This window comes from Pseudopipra pipra, chromosome 19 (assembly GCF_036250125.1).
Source record: "Pseudopipra pipra isolate bDixPip1 chromosome 19, bDixPip1.hap1, whole genome shotgun sequence".
NCBI lineage: Eukaryota > Metazoa > Chordata > Aves > Passeriformes > Pipridae > Pseudopipra > Pseudopipra pipra.
The window spans coordinates 3856493-3873762 of record NC_087567.1 but is presented as its reverse complement, the minus strand read 5'-3'; the positions used below and the strand labels follow the sequence as shown (position 1 = coordinate 3873762).

At 40.3% G+C, this 17270-nt stretch overlaps 1 protein-coding gene across 6 annotated transcripts in view; it reads left to right on the top strand.

Moving 5' to 3' along the window:
* TBCD (tubulin folding cofactor D) overlaps window positions 1-17270 on the top strand; it is a 579906-nt gene that overhangs the window by 74018 nt on the left and 488618 nt on the right. For all 6 annotated transcript variants that reach the window (XR_010435234.1, XR_010435233.1, XR_010435232.1 and 3 more), the window contains exons 23-29: window positions 6136-6167; window positions 8223-8285; window positions 8680-8756; window positions 10997-11078; window positions 14647-14765; window positions 15185-15276; window positions 16169-16309. Coding sequence is in view for 1 of the 6 variants with exons in the window: in XM_064675682.1 (XP_064531752.1) it covers window positions 6136-6167; window positions 8223-8285; window positions 8680-8756; window positions 10997-11078; window positions 14647-14765; window positions 15185-15276; window positions 16169-16309 (606 nt within the window). In the remaining 5 variants the exon portion in view is untranslated. The remainder of the gene's footprint in view (window positions 1-6135; window positions 6168-8222; window positions 8286-8679; window positions 8757-10996; window positions 11079-14646; window positions 14766-15184; window positions 15277-16168; window positions 16310-17270) is intronic.

Sequence of the window (17270 nt, the reverse complement as noted above, 5' to 3'; positions counted from 1 at the left end):
GTTTTCATTCTAGATAAGACTTCTAATTCGACTCCAAGGCTGATTGATTCACTGCTGTTTGCTCTCATACTCAGGCTGAGACAGGGATGTCTTCTCTAATCCATAGTTTAAAATATCGGCATGCATAAAATATTTTAAAAAGAGGACAAGAAAAATAAACTGGGTTATAAAAACAAACCAACAATTGGAGTGTTGCTGGGCAAGCATTAAGTGAAACAAGCCCGACTCGTTTCATGATGAGTAATTATTGCACATAATATTCCAAAGATTTCCATTTGAGAAATTGCTACCGGGAATTTTCAGTGTTAACAACATCTTGTAGGAATGTTGAAAACCCCGTGTGTTTTATTTGTGTTTTAAGTTTTTAAACTGCGTTAACAAAAAGCATCTGGCCGCACATCTCAGATTATTTTGCTTTCACTTCTGGCCATGGAACAGCCTTGTTGGGGATTTTAATGCCTTGATCAAGCTGTTTTCAGGAATTGTGTTGGCCTGAGAGAAAAGGGAAAGGAAGTAAAGTGTAAAAATGCTGTTTTTTTTTTTTTAAATAGTTTTTAAATTGTAGCTTAGAAATTTTAAATTGGAAAATGGGTCATGAGTTTCTTGGTTGTTTCTTGGTTGACCTCAAGTCAAAAAAGAGAAATCCAAAGTGCTGTAATGGAGACATTCACAGAGCTGCCCAACCATTTCACTTTGTTTAGCAGCTCTTGTAACATCTTTAACATGATTTTTAAAAATGCCATAAATTATTTTTCAGACAGGACACATTCCAGGTTTTGAGTTATACTGAAGTCAGTCTCAGTTTTAAATACACTTGAAGCAATCAAATTTGTTTATGCTAATTGTAGAAAATCCTGTCCTCTACTGTATTAACTTTTTTTTTTAATACAAGTATCTTTCTGTCTTCCTGTCAAAGTCCTTCTCTGGGTTTACCATAGTACACTGAAAAAAGAGCCTGCAAGCCTGGGCACATCAGTGTGCACTTCCTCCCATTAGCCTTGATCCTGACACATCTGATGCACTGGTTTGTCTGGAGGAGCTGGTTGGTTTGAGGATTTGCATGGGCACTTCCAGCTGGGGATTGCACAGGGAGCCTGGGTTTCTGTGTTCCGTGGGCACTGGTTAGAGCACGTCATGCAAACCATGCCCCTTGGAGCATTTGTGTCTTGCGCCTCTTTCATGCTGTTCAGGTTGTAAAGCTGCAAAAATTGAGCTATATTTTATTTGCTTTAAGTGTTACTTTTATATATAAAACCCTAAGGCAAGAACCTGCAGCATCTGTTGCCTCGAGCTGTGTTACTCGGGTTAGGAAGTCACTCTGGTTTCAACTCAGTGTCAGTTGTCAGCCTGATTTATGTTCTGCTTCCACTGCTCCACCGTGGTTAGTATCTTTTTTTTGTAGCAGATCTCTTTCTGTGGTGCACCTGAGACTTTGTACTCATTCTCAATGCTCCTTCTCCCAAGTAACAAGTGGTAGGGAAGAGGAAATGGCCATAACTTGCACCAGGGAAAGTTTAGATTGGATATTGGAAAAAATCACTGAAAGGGTTGTCAAGCAGTGGAAGAGGTTGCCCAGGGCAGTGGTGGAGTCACCATCCCTGGAGGGATTGAAAAGCCAGGTAGATGTGGCTCTTGAGGACATGGTTTGGTTGAACTCTATCACCTTGAAGGTCTTTTCTAACATAAACAATTTATGATTTGATAATATGGAAAGTCTTTAAGGAAGCAGTAGTGATGTTAGGGTTCTCTAAAAATGCCTGATGTGATATAAGGTACTTGAGTGACTATTCAACTGAACAGATATTCAGAATTTTTTTACCTTTCTCGTAACCAGTTCTGAATCTGATAATGTGGGTCTGAATGCCTCACTGGGGTCTTCAATGTCCTCAAGTGGGGAAGTGGAGGGGTGGATACCAATCTCTCCACTCTTGTGACCGGTGACAGGACTCGAGGGAACAGCTGGAGCTGAGCTGGGGGAGGTTTAGGTTGGATATCAGGAGAAGGTTTATCACCCAGAGGGTGATTGAGCACTGTAACAGGTTCCCCAGGGAAGTTGGGGTGTCCCATGCAGAGCTAAGAGTTGGACTCGATAATCCTGATGGGCCCCTTCCAACTCGACATATTCTGTGATTCTGTGGGAGTTGTGTGACAAGATTGGGAACAGATATGGAAGTTGTGCAGATAGATGCTCTGGGCTTCCTCCAGGTGGTTGCACTGCACTTCTGTATTTGAGCAAATGTTGTTTGTTGTCCCTGGAGGGTTCCATCCGAGCGGGATGTGTCGGGATGCGCGACGTTCCTCAGCGACTCCCACGCCAGCGAGCGCGACGTGCTGCACACCGAGCTCTGCTCTGAGCTCATTCCTGCAGCCTCTGAAGAGCCTGGCTGTGTGTGTTGCCTGTCAGCTGTGTCAGCCCAGCAGGTTTAGGAGCTTAGAAGAGCAGCTCGTGTCGGTTGAACTGGCATCGGCAGAGTTTCGGCTTTTCCAGCACAGTAAGGTGGCCCGCGGGTGTCGACAGGTGCTGGGCAAAGGAGAAACTTGTCTCGTTTCAAAGGCCTTTAAGGTTGTAACTAATCTTGATGGTTTCAGGGCAAATGTGTTTCTTGGCACTCAGCTGCCTAAAAGAGTTTTTTAGGTGTATTAGCTTAATCAGCAAATAATTCCAGCCTTGCAACAAAGCTCATCGTAGCAGTTCTTCCAAGTTCAAATGGTTTTATGCACCCAGGAGCACGATGGCTGTGTGAGATCGTGCTGCACTGTGCTCTGAAGAGTTAGGAGGTGACATTCCTCTGCTTCAAACTGAAGTCATTGGAAAAACTTTTGCTTCCATGGAGCCAGGATTTTACCTGTGGCATTCTGGTGTTGGAATACAGTACAGAGTGTGTATGGTCAGCATACAGATTTACAGTAACCTAAAAAGAGGTGTTTGTCAGGTTAGTAGAGTTTATTCTGTGCATCTCGAAGGGTTGGCCATCAGAGCTTTGTTAAATACAGGGGTCTGTTCATCTGTGCTCAGGGGTTCCCTTTCCCCCTCTGTGCATAAAGCCATTATGTACCTCCAGAGCCCAGTGAATGTGCCACCCGGACCTTTTAAGATACCTCAGTTCTGTTTGGGACAAAGAATTCCCAAGGAAAATACTCAGTTACTATTCATATGGAGATGAAATACATGTTCTCAGCTTCCTGGAAATGCAGTATTTGCAGTTGAATCTCTTCAGTTATTCCAGTATTTTTAGGTTCAGATTTGGATGTCTGTGAAAACAGAGATGCTGTTCAATTCCAAACAGCTTCAGTTACTGCTACTTTCATAATCTTAAAGAAGAGTTCTGGTCTTCTCACAAAAAGCAGATTTTAAACAATTAAAAAAAGAAGTCCACAGAAGTGCTTTGAACTTCTTTATGCCCTGAAAACTGCCACTGGTTCTGATTCAGGCCAACATAATTATGAAATAGATACTGTTATTCTTAGGTCAGTAATCTTAATTCATCAGTTCTGCAAGGGGTTGTATATTTTATTTTCTACGGGTGAATTGTGACTCACCCCAGGATGTTTCTAGGAGAGAAGCATTGCTGTGGAACTGCACATAGGAAGGAATGATCAGGAGCTCGTGGAGCCTGGGCACTGCATCAGTCAATTTGCAAACTGAATTAATAACTAAATCTTGAAACAGGTACATCTAATAAAGTGATGCAACTTGTGGATATGTCTTTGGAATAAAAAAGAAGGAATACTGACTGTACAGCAAAATTCAGAATCTCTGAATTAGGTAGATCCGTATCTTTTTAATTTGCTGAAATACTGTCAAGCAAGATAAAGTTAATAGAAAGATGTGCATCATGTTTGACAAACTAAGCACTGACTGAGAGAAGATCTTGGACTATGATAGAACTCTCAATTCTTAAAAGTGAAATATGTATGAGCTGTGGAAAAGGGCAAAAATCAGCTCTCTTGGTAGACACACCGTGGTGTCCAGGCAAGAAACAACTTGAGAAGCTTTGCAGAGGAGCACACGGGGATCGTGGTGCTCCACAGGTGGATTTGATTAGAGTTTGTGTGTTGCATGGAAATGCTCCTATGCAAATCCCTGCCACCACTCTGCATTCTTGCATGGGGACAACGATCCTCAGCGAGGCTCTAAACTCTGGAATTAAATTGAGTTGGTTTAGTGCCAGAGGAAGGGATAGCTGTCAAATTATTAACATCAGAGCAGCTCCAAGTGGCCTGACTTCCTTCTTGGCAGCACGAGGAAGTGGAGAAGAGCAGCCTTTGTGACTCAGTTCTTGCTTTGTAGTTGGAACAGAACAGTCCATATCTGAATCCCTGCATCAGCAGACTCTGCTGCACACCAAACACATTTACAAGATGATTCTTTTATACTCCTTTGCAGGACGGCAGCAGACAAAAGGCAAGGAATGGGTGAGGGCAAAATGAAGGGAGAGAGAAGTGTGGAAGAGGAAGCAAGGCTGGCCACATCAGTCGCCTGCTTTTGCTGCTGTCTCGACTGCTTGCATCACTTTTTTGTTTTCTAATTTAAATTTTTTAGAAGCTGGAGAGCAGACAGCATGGCAGGAAGGTGGGGTAGACAATACAAAGACCTTATCAGCACGAGGATGTGGAATCTCTGCTTGCTTCCTACAGTGATAAACTGGGGATTATTACATTGAGATTAATATATTATTGGTTGTCCAAAGCAAAAGTTTCTCAATTAAAGGAAGTGCTGATCTATGGCAGTCGAGAATATTGTGGAGTTGGCATCTCTGCATTACCTGAAACACCAATGAAAATGTTGAGCAGTCAGAAACCCAGAGCATGTTACAGGAGGCACCTGCTTGTGTGGAATGGAAAAACTTGTTTCAGACGTTCAGGCTTGTGAAGCTCATGTGAAGGGATGAATTGGAAAACAAAGTTGGAAGAGTTGTTAGGGTTGCTAAGTTGGCTTTCTCAGCACAGCTACTAATTTTGTTGTGGGGAGGGAGGAGGAGAGGAGGGAAGAAAATGTTTAGGAAAAAAGAAAACAACCAACAAGCAAACAAACAGAAAGCTTTTGTTGTTCCTCCCCCTTGCTGGGAGTTTCTGCCAGAGCAAATGACCATGCAAACAGGTGATTAAGGGTTTGGCACACCTCAGGGAGGAAATATTCCAGCAGAAGTGAAGGGAGACAAGAAGGAGTCAGGGGAGGAAATATCCAAAGGAAAGGCAGGTCAAAGGTTCACAAGATGGAACAGTTGAAGCCACAGAGGGTGACACTGAGCAGAACACCCCAGGCAGTGCTCACAGAGCCTTGGGGATGGAGATCCATGCAGCCAGGAGATGTCTCTGCCAGAGCCAGGAGAAGCCAAAGAATGGAAACAGGCCCCTTGTCCATTTCCAGGACACTTCTCCCCTTTCCCACTTTCTGCACAGTTCAGGCTTTCTCCTCATGGTGCTGTCAGTGGCTCGTGTTCAGAGTAACTGGGCTGAGCTCTGAGCTGGTGAGACCATCTTTGTGGAACACACATTTACCTCAGGAGGCTCTGAGGCATCTTGAGCCATTTTGTTTCCCTTTTATGATGTGTTGGAAGTTTTTGTCCCCTCACTTGGCGCGATAAACACAAAATCACCTGGGAAAGGGCTTGAGCAGGAAAGGAGAGGGTGAAGGGTGAGAAACCTCCCCAGGACAGCAAACCAGATAACATTTGTGAAAATGGGAACTGGGAGGTGAAGTTTCTATTTAATGTTACAGAGGTGAAGATTGTGTTAAAAATTGCACGTAATTGCTTTTCAGAAGCTGGTAGAGACTGTATGACTGAAAAATCCTTTGGCAAGTTCCATGGGTTTGGAATGCTTCTGAAGCAGGTGAAAAGAAAAGCAGCACGAACTTGACAGTCTTTTATCATTCACATTAAGAATTAGAAAGCCTGGGAGTGCATTTTTGCAAGAAGAAAGCTACGTGTTCAGGAGGGTTTTGTATAAATCACATGAAGAAAAGTTGATTTAAAAAGAAGTACCTTAGAGTATTTTAGATACAAAACTGCAGGTATTTGGGGCTCTGCTTTCATTCTGAAATGATTTTGAGTGAGTTTTTTGCTCACTGTAGGCAATGCACTCAGGTTGCTTGTGGTTGGTTGTTCTCTGAAGGCTGTTTCTCCTTCGCAGGGGTTTAGGTGGAGAACTGATGAGACCGGCTGGTGAGTACCACAATGGGGTGTGACAGCACAAAGGGACCCCAAGGAATTCCTCTGTTTACTTATTTCCAGTGTGTTTTGCATATGTTGTGTTGAATGTGTAAGTAAAGGATGCACAGTAATTAAAAATACCGACTTTGGAGGCCGGTCAGCAGATGGGTGCACCAGAACACTTGTGAGTAACTGTGTAAGAGCTGGAGGTAGCTCTGGGGTCTGTCACATGTTCTCTCCTCCCATTGTTGCACACAGTGAACCTTTTTCAGGGTTGAACTGGCTTCCTTCAGTGATTTACTCAGATTCCTCTCCAGCAGAGATATGATCTGCACATTAAGACAGATGCCATCTTGGCAATAATGATTGTATCATGATGTGTGTGTGCAGAAGTGAAGCATAAAGACCACATAAACAATAGTCTGTGGAAAGCGTGGCATCACAGAAAAGGTGGAGTTTGAAGATTGTTGTACACTAAAAAGGAGGGGCATTGCAGGGAAAAGTAGCCTGGGTGGATAAGGAAATGATGCCGGCTTGGTTTCCTGCTTGTGGATTGAACAAAGGAAGTGCTACAGAGCAGATTCCAGCTTGGAAGATGTGAAGCCATCCAAAACTCATGGGTGAAGGAGTTTGAGGACCAAGATGGAAGAGTGATCAAATAGGAAGGGTGAAGGGGGCAGGGGGATTTCTGCAGTCTTTGAATGAGGTTACAGCCTTGTGACATGGAAATGCAGGCTGAAAGAACGGGTAGTTTTTTGTAATATGTTTTAGCTTTCAAGCAGCTGAATATTTCATGGTTTTGGAGTAGTACAAGTGACAGTATTTTGGCATGATACAACTGTGTAGGTGGAATAAGAGAAGAATTGCAAATGTTCCACAGATTGCCTGCATGTCTAATGAAGATGATGGTCTCAACCACAATAGAGCACAAAGGAGAGCAGAGAACTGAGGAGGAATCCCAAGAGACTCGGGTTTAGTCACACTGTAGTTAACCTTGTGTGTGAATAAATATTGGCACAGAGAAGCTGACACCCAATATTGAGAGGAGTTTGTGTGACAGTGGCATGGTGAGGAGTGAGTTCAAGAGCAGATTTGGAGCCCACTAAATTGATTATAAATGAAGATGATGATGAGCTGTGTACAGAGCCCAGAGGAAGATTCAAAGATTAAGGTGCAAGAGAAGAGGAAAACAAAAAAGTGGCATTACATTATACAGTAGCTTGTTCTGTCCTCTCCCTCCTCTCCACCAACTCTAAAGCAGCCTGGCAGTGAGGATGGATCTATACCCATCTGCTTTATTTGAACTGAGCACCAGGAGGTGAAATACATGGTATTCCCCAAGTGCCAGGTTGAGCAATACAGTCAGTCTGTTGTACAGAAATTTTGCACTGTGTAAATCTCCATTCCCCCAAAAAAGCCTCAGAACACTACAAAAATACGTAATTCTCAAAGTGGGTTTGTAAGCTTAGAGCTCATTTAATTTTATAGATTTAAAATAATAAGGGCTTCATTATTAAAATGATATTTTCACGTGTTCGGAGTATCAAAGGAAATGAAGCTGCATCCAGTTTCATAGCTCCTGGCTCTGTGCAGTGAGCAGATGATGCTCCTTGGAGGTCCAAAAAAATGTGAATAAGAAGTAGGAAAACCTGCCATATATATTTGAATAGTTTTTTTTGAGGCTGTAATGATTTATCCTTGTCCAAGTTGGTTCACTGTCAGTGATGCTACAGGGCCATTTACAGGCTGGTGCAGAAACAAAAAGGTGGCTGATGTGTTTGTGCACACCTTGAGTGGCAGAGGGGGAAAACATCCCCCCAAACAAGGGATTTTCATGAGTGATGGGACTAACTCATGTCAGAGAACAGTTTCTGCATAGTAGCTATTTTTTGTATAAGTGTTATTTCCTTTCAGTTTTTAATATAACTTATTTTGGACATTTTTTTGCATATATTCTTCAATTGAAAATTAATGCTAATGTAGTTTTATGTGGTTCTATCTTCAAAATTGCTACAATTTTTCTTTTATTTTTGTATTTATTAAGTTATCCATCTTATTTTCTTGCAGTCTGCACTTTGATTGAAAAGCTGTCACTATCAAAAATGCCATTTAGAGGAGATCCCATAATTGGTATGTCCTGTTTTAAATAACCTTCCATGATCTTCACAGCTCTTCATTAAACTAAAGAATTAAAAAATTATGTTCTTTAAAGAATCAAGATTAGTGGGGTTGGGTGGCCTAAAAAAAATACCAAAAAAATACCCAAATAGTGCAGCAGATGCTGATAGTATTTGAAGATTTTTTTTGACAAGAAGAAAAATGTATTAGTATTCAGCATCACCAGGCACTGTGGACATGGTAACCTAAGCTGGAAGAGCTCTACTGAGAGTCACAACCTTGTTCAGTTTGCAAAGTGAAGGGAATAGGTCAATCTGTGTAATTGTTGGTATGTAAAAAAACTGAGAATGTTGGAATTGAGAAGGTAAGAAAAATTAATGCTAATTTTTACACCTTTATATTCCAGGTGGTTGGCAGTGGTTAATAAATGACAGTCTAAGACATCTCACTCTTGTTTCCAGTGGTGCACGACAGCACATAAAGGTACAGTAGTTCCTCTTCCTTCATGTGGTCACATTAAATACAGAGTTAGAAATATTTTTGCTTTCCTTTGGTGGGTTATTTTCCATGGAATCTACTTGGGTTTTGAATGTTTTGTTTCTTAGATAGGTATGAAGAGGTATTTTTAAAGGAATATTTTGAACTCCTCAAAATTCAAGTGGACGTTTTTGAATAATACTTGAACAGTTATCCCAAAGTTCTTGTCTGTATGTTTGGACAAGGTACTTGTGCAGTGTGAGGAGTCATTGATGGCTGCTGGAAGCCACTTTCTGTTGGCATTGAGAGGGTATTTTGCCTCTGTTTTGGTGTACCTGTAATTTGTGCAAGACACTGATTTTGGTGGTTTCAGAGAACTTGTGTGAGAATCAGAAATCCTCTGGATGATCTCCTCAGGCCCGATGTGCCAACGGTGTTTTCCAGCTCTGTGAACATTGGTTTAAGCCACCAGAGTTATTCAGGACAACATGCTTAAATTTTCCATTAAACTCTGCTGCAAATCCTTCTGCTGTGCTCTCAGACTGCTCTGGTTCTGAATATTAAACCCACTGATGGATTTCGTGCTATTTTATGTCCATGATCTCAACACCTCCAGTTATTTGCCTTTATTTTCCCAAGAAATCCCATGACAGTTTGATCTCGTGCTCTTAAAGGCTCTGCTGAATTATAAAGGCAAATTTTGTCTGCCCTATTAGAGCTTATAGCCCTCACAGAGACAATTTGAATTTAACATGTTGTGTTCATCCTGGCAGGTTTTAATAATAAGATAAAAAGCCATTCCAAGTATCTTGCAGCTCATCTTGTCATCCTTGGGAGACAGAGTGGACTGGAATGTGTCCAAATCACTGAAGAAAATTAAAAGATGAAATTTGAATTCTTAGGATATTCTTTCAGCATTACCCATGTATTCCAAGTGTCTGTATGTCTTATAACTGGAACTTCTAAGCCAAGCTTAGAATAATTAATTATAGGCTCTAGAGACTTTTGACTTGTTTGGTTAACATTAATTAATGTTGAGCAAAGTATATTTAGTAAGTCAATTCTCACTTGATTCTGTATCTGTTTTAGAGAGAAATAATTTTAAGGGCAATGCTTAAGATGTTGAAAAGTTGTCTTTTTTTTCTGACACACAGGATGCTCTCCCAGTGTATCTTACATTTAAGGTGAAAAACATTAAATTTAGGAAGCAAAGGATCTGAGCAACCTGATCTGGTTCAAAATATCCCTGCTCGTGGCAGGAGGTTGGATGAGAAGCCCTTTAAAGGTCCCTTAGAACCCAGACCTTTCTCTAATCTACAGCACTTGGATAATACTGTATATTTTGGTACTAATTCCTGTGGTAGTTGGAGTATTATTTAGAGGAATGCTGGTTTTCTTTCAAGTCCTGGATTTTGTATAGGGAAGAAGTCTGAGGTGTCTTTGAGGGCAGAATGAATCAGCTGGGCAGGATTTCTCTGTTATAGTGAAGATTTTTTTGTACCCGGAGAACATGAGTATTATTAAGTATCATTGCTATTAACATGAAGTGAACAATGCATAGCTTTTGTATGCTCTCACATTTATTATAGTGTTGGTCAGCATTACATTAGTAGCTGAAAAGTGTAATTCAGCCATAAATTTTATGAGAAAACCTGTTACATGCTTTTAGAAATAGCAGCTGAATTATTTCATGTTCTGCATCAGTGACTGAAACCACACTAAAAATGAGGGGATTCACATATAATACACAACTTTTGGTCCTTTTCTAAACCAATTAAAATGGAGGCACAAGGCCTGTGATACTGGGTCATTTGGGTTATTTGTTTATAACTAACCTTTAGTCTATGTTTTTTTTTTTTTTCCTGTATTTCCTTTCTGGAACTTTCTAGGGAAATAGGGCTTGTTTCATGTCAGTCTGGCATCAGTATATGAAATAATGACCTGTGTATTTTGTGATGCTGTACCATCCTGGAGGTCTTTCAGCTGAACTGAAAGTAAAGTTCATACATTAGTGTTGTCTTCAATACTAATTTATCTTACTGGTCATTTTGAAGGAGTAAGAGTAGAATCTGTTTTTTTTTTTTTTACATAGGTTTCCTGTTCTTAAACCAGTATTGGGAGGAAATAAAAAGAAAGTAAATGCCAGTAGCTGAAGAGAATTATTTTTTCTAAAAATCCATTAAAAAATTTAAGCACAGTTATCATAAAGTAGGAGCTGAGTAAATATATCTGTGTCTTCGTTGCAGGAGTCTGCAGTGTCTGCACTGGCTGCCCTGTGCAATGAATTTTACATCAATGAGGAGGGAGAAGCTGATCCAGCTCTGCAGGGTAATGACTCATGTTTACCAGAGAGGCACAAAATATTGGGCTGGACCTAACTTGCACTTTGGAGCTGTTGCATAAATTGGGGAGGGGCATCACTGATTTTAAAGGACCTTAAAATTCTTCAGGAAAAAAAATGATAAAACCAACTGAAAGTCTGGGAAATGTCTCAGGGGCTTTGCTGGCTCAAGGTAAATGCAAGGTACCACAATAATGCATATTAAGGAAAGCTATATTGCGTTTTTATTTCATATCTTAAAACAAAGAAGCAAAAATTATGTGTTTGTGGCAAATCCTAAATTTTAACAAAGCAAGGTATTTTCACATCATATATTGGTAAACTGCCTGCCAGGGATTGTGGCTGATTTACAGAAGAATTGCTTAGGGACAGGGAGAGGACACAAGGACACCCAAAGTTGTTGTAAATGAACATGTGAAACCTCCCGTGTTTGGACTGGGATCAGCAGTGCAGGAGGAGGCTGAAACTTTTGTTTGGGGCATATGAATCAGCATTTTTTTTGTACCATTTGTCTCTGACTTCTCTTTATTTCAAGTATCAGATTGTATCGTGTCCATCAGAGGCAGGTTGCTGGATTGTGCAGATAAATATTGTAAAAATATCAACATTTATGTTCTCGTTTTTTTAAATATGACAGCGAATTTACATATACTTAATAAAATAATGATTTTTTTTTTGCAATTACTAAATCAGGTAACAGAATACCTTATTATTTATTTCTATTACAGTTGTCTCAAAATGAACATAATACTGATCACATACACAGTTACATGCAGTCCATGCCCCGAAGAAGGTTATGGCTGAAATGTAAAAGCAGTCTATCTTGATTTTTTTTTAAAAAATTATATATTGCTAAATATCTATATTTAAAAAAAAAATATATATATATATTTCAAACCCAGCCCTTTCCTTCCTGGAGGTTGGCCCAGCCTCCCAGATTTTTTGTGGGCAGCATGGGAAGGTGTGATGTGGTGCTGAGGCAGATAAAACCCCACAGCCTCAGGGAAGGGTCGTGTGTAAAACCAGAGCACACTGGGCAGCAGGAGATAATGCTGAATCCAAGCAAACAAAAATGAGTTGAAAGGTTGGTAGGTCACCTTTTATATAAGTATGAAGTTTCAGGTTGCTGGAAAAGTGGACTGGAAAACTCAGCCAGGTGTCCAAATGAGCAGGGAGAAGGGATCTGCTGGAAGCACAGCAATAGGTGGGTGCAGCAGTTGTTGCTCTGCTCCTTTAGATCCTGGATTCCAGGTTAACTTTTCATCTGGCTTGTGCTTGAAAGAACCATGGTGATCTAGGGACATAATGAGAGTCAGTTTTATAGATACAGACAAAATTTTTCATCAGACTTTCTGAAATAAAACTGTTAGTTGGGAATTTCTCCGTTCTAAAAACCCTGCAGTCAGCTCTGTCTGGATTATATTTTTATTTGGTCTTGACTGCTCTGGAGCCTCCTCCACACGTGACAACAGAAGTGCCATTATACATGCAAGCATCTTTTAAAAGAAAAAAAAAAGGTGTATTTTCATCTCTGTGCCAATAAAACCTATATATTCCATGCCCAGTAAATCCTGTCTGTTGAGGGATTGAAATCCACTACTGAAAGTCCTTCCCTTCATGTCTGATGGACACAGGAATGTGTGGAAGCTGCAGTGCAGAAGACACTCAGCAGCACTGCAGGTGCCTTAGATAAGTCAGTTTTAAAGCAGGTCTGAACATGATCAAGGGGATTAGAAGAAAAAAGCTTTTGGTAAAATTTAACCAGTGTTTCACTATGGCTTGAGAGATTAAGATGAAAACACAAATCAAAGATACTCTAACAATTTGGCATTCTGAATCTGGCTCTATAAGGATGCTGCTTTATTGCATCACTTCTTTTGCCTCTGTTTGTTTTGACCTTTTCTTTGTTTTATTTTTCCTGGCTTATTGTGCTCTGGTTTGGTTTTGCTGACTTTCTCTTTTAATATTCGTTTAGGATGGGCTGTGTTGAATTAATATTGTAGACACTTCATAGGCCCTGTTGGTTTATGAAACTGAAGGCTCTTAGAAGAATATTAACATTTGCATTATACCTTCCACCGTAATTACTGAGTGGTTATAAGTAAAGAGCTGCTTGTTGTCGTGTCATTTGGCTGAAATGTCAATCTTAAATTTACATCAGTCCACGTGGAGACTGTCACAGCCTCACTGGTTAAGATCTTCTTGCTGTCACAGCAAGCACTGTGCTTCCTATGGCCTCAGGACTCTGTCTCACACTCCAGTGGTTTGGAAAGTTTGAAATGGTAGATGTGCTTATCTGAGGGTGTTTCTCACCTCTGGACAGGGAACTGGGTCCCTGATGTGAGGGACGAGTCGAGGCCTGTTGGTTGCACTGGGGTTTGAAAAAAGAGTCAGTTGTGATGAATGGGGAGTTTCTTATGGCAACTCTTCTTTCTTCCTCTAGCAAATATTGCTCAATCATTTAAGTCTTAGATTACAGTAAGCAGTGGCACAATTATGTAATCTTCCCAGGAGCCCTAATTCATTTTCTTTGAGGATTGAAAAGTGTCTGTTCAGTAAAGTGATCGATAAGACCACCTTGCCCCTTTCTGAAGCAGAGCTGTGTTTAGTGCAGAGCTGAGTTTGTTACTGCCTTGGCTGTTCTTAGAAGCTTTTGTGGTGTACCTTGTTTTTCTCTGCATGTTCCAGCAGAGTTTAATATGAAAAATCAGGTAAAGGAAGTGCTGTCTGTATGTCTGAGATAAAGACTGCAGCACAAATGTGTAACTAGATTCCTGACTTTTTTCATTCACCCTCATTTTCTCCTTCATATCACTTCACTTGGTTTTTGAGGCTCCTTTTTCCATGCCCAGTTGAGTTTATTCCTGTGCCTTTTGACTGTGCTGCTGTTTGTAGAGCCACTGTCTCCATTGTGTTCTGTGCCAGTGAACAGAACCAAAGGGGTCACTTCTTCTTGAGCTTTCTCCTGCAAAAAACAAACAACTTTATTTTTGTCTCTATATAAAAAATGATACGAAATTATCTCATTGCTTAGGAATGATCTGTGTATGTGTTTAAACAAGGCTCCAGTCAATAGTTTTCTGGGGAAAACTGTCAAATAGCTGACCTTCACAAACCCAGAGACATCTCTTTCCTGACACAGATTACTTTCTAGTGATGGAAAACGATGACCTATAAATATAAGAGAACTTGTTCCTTGTACTTCCATAGAAATTTGTGCTTATACCTGCTATTTGGATTTTTAAAACATGAGAACTTAAAATGGAGAACTTTGTCTTTTCACTCTCTGAAAGAGTAGGATTAGTCTAAATATAATAAAGTCAAATTTTTAGACAGAAGACAAGAACTCATTCACGTAACAGTGAACATCTTAAAACCTGTACATTTGTCCTGGGGGAAATTAAAGGTAATCTGCATTTTAGTTTAACAAATTGCAAAATTCTCTAGCTGCTCTGTTTAGGGGATCTTTTCCTGGTTTGTTTCTTTCCTTAGCCAAACATGAAATGGTAATGATGTGGTAGTTGCTTCTCACTCTGCAATTGTGTTTTTTTCTAGATGAGCTGGTGACACAGTACGTTTCAGAGCTACAAAACACAGAGGAAATGATCCGGTGTGGCTTTTCACGAGCTCTTGGGGCCCTTCCAAGGTTTCTGCTGAAGGGCAGGCTCCAACAGGTGAGAGAACAGGATCATTGGAATGAGAAGAGGGCACTCTGCCTTTTGAATGAAACCTGTGACAGTAATCAAGTAAATAATAATGGTCATAATTAAAGGTCTTTGTCAAAAGGGTTTGAATTCTAATGTACAATAACTTCAGAAAATCGTCATGAGTTGAGCTTGCCATGGTTTCTGATAATTAATGCTTAGTCCTGCTTTAGTAGTGTTAATAGAAGAGCCAGAGGCTGAGTTATCCCTTTGCTGTAGGACATTGGTCCAAAGGGAAGAGGGAGCCATGAGGGCCAGTCTTGGTGAGAAACCAAACTCTGTTGCCTGCTTTCTTTCATGCAGGATTGAACTCATTATGATGCAATATCAATATTTAGCATCATAAAATACATTGGATTTAAATATCTCAATCTTTGTATCTTTCTCAGGTTTTGGAAGGTTTGAAAAAAGTTACCTTAATTTCCCCTGAAGATGTGAGCTTTGCAGAATCCAGGAGAGATGCCTTAATAGCAATTGCAAAGTATGTTCATCATCTTTATTTTTGTCTAATTGGAATTCTCTCTCTAGAATCTTTCTCGTGATCATTCTGCTTTCTGGTGGGAGCTGGTAGCCTGAGTTTTGAAATCAGTTACACTGTGACACACAGATTTTTAAAGCAGGACTCTCTGCATCTCCATTATTTAGCTTTTTTTTGATTCAGAGGATTATCACACACCTGAGGGTGGAGTACAGCTCTGATGGTGGTGTTAGTTTTTTATCAATTAACTGACTACATAGAGTATATTTTAAAGTTTGCCTTTCTCATGGGCTGCAATTCAATGAACTTTGATGAAGAGGATGAATATCTGTTTATATTTTTCCACAATCTTAAGAGGATTGAATTGGTTTAAAGAAATTGTGCTTTTTCTCTAGAGGAATATTTTCCATATTGACATGTCACAGTGCATTCAGAGCTAAGAGTATCATAGTACACATGTATATTTTATGCTCTTAGAGTGTTACAGTGCAAAAAAAAAAGCATGTCTTCAAGGTAAAGAAGTTTAATCTCAAGTTCAATGCACATTGTGTTGGCCCTTTGCTCTTCTTGCTGACTTCATTTAAGGAGAGTTCAGACTGACAGGTACTTGAAGCACGTTCCTGTGTGTAGTTTAGCAGACGTGAAAGCAACTTGCTTCCCTGCTGAGGTTTTAGCTTTGCCAGTGTTCCTTTAAACTACCAAACACTGCTCAGAAATTGGCAGGTCAGATACAACTCAGTAGGCTCAGAAATATTCCTCATTCCATCTGTAGCAGATGTCACGGGCGTTTGGAATGTTAAGCAACATAACAAAGCTTCATCCTTACATTTCTCCTTGCTAGTGTTGTGATTTTGTCCCCCACTGCCTTTTTTTTTTTTTTTTCCTCTCTCTAAAGGGTTTGCCAGACAGTGGGTGTGAAGGGAGAAGGATCCCGGGAGGAATTTGTGTGCAGGGATAACGTGGATGAGATTTACTCGACGCTGCTCAACGGGGTGACCGACTACACCACGGACAGCCGGGGGGATGTGGGAGGATGGTAAGGTGCCCCACAGACTGGGACTTAAACACAGGGTCAGGTTTGATCTCTAATTAAAACCTGATGTGTTTCCAAAACCTAGAAACAGAGAGCTCCCAGGCTTTTGGAGGTTTGAGCCAAGGTAGGAATCCACTGCGGGAAGAGAAGCAGAAAGTGGAAGACGAAGGTTTGGTTGTCCCTTCCTCAAAGTGGTGGGGATTGTTGTGTTTAAAACTGAAGTTCAGGCTTATTCTGGGTTTGTGGATGGCATTATTTTTTATTAGTGAACATCAGGAATGTAATCAGTTGCAAAAAGTACAGGGATTCAAAACATTACTTCTCTTTTTTTTTTGAAATAACACATTTGGTGCTGCTTGAACTCTCCTGCTGTACATTCCTGCTGTGGGGATTTTTTACCAGGAGAGGGAGCAGCTGTATAACGTGTTATAAACGTGTTAGTGACACGTTTTCAAGGCTGGTGGCCAACTGAGATGCATAAAAACTTTATAAATTGTGCTGTGACATCACTGACTCTTTTCTAAGTTTAGGGTTTCAGTGATTTCAGCTATGAGACTTCAAGAATAAATCATAAGTCTGTAGGAATGTATCTGCTGATGTGAAATCTATAGAATAGGTAGATTAATAAGTTAAACTTAATAAGATTAATAAGATCTTAATAATATTAAGTCTGTAGCAGTCCTAATTTATGACATTCTTCAGTCTTCAAGGCTCCCTTAATATATAAATATTCAGTATTTAATACTGCATTCATCTGAATGCTCTGTAGTCCTTCAGTAACAGTGGTCTGGAAAGGCCAGTTCTAAATTCATGACCCAAAGCACTATAAAGGCTCATGTCCTTCTTTGGGTTTGTGTTTCATTTCCAAAGAAGCTCCAGTTGGGGATGTGTCATCACCTGCTGACTGGCAGTTCCTGCCATCTTTGAACGGGAGAGATCAGGAGGAGTTCATGTTGTTCACTTC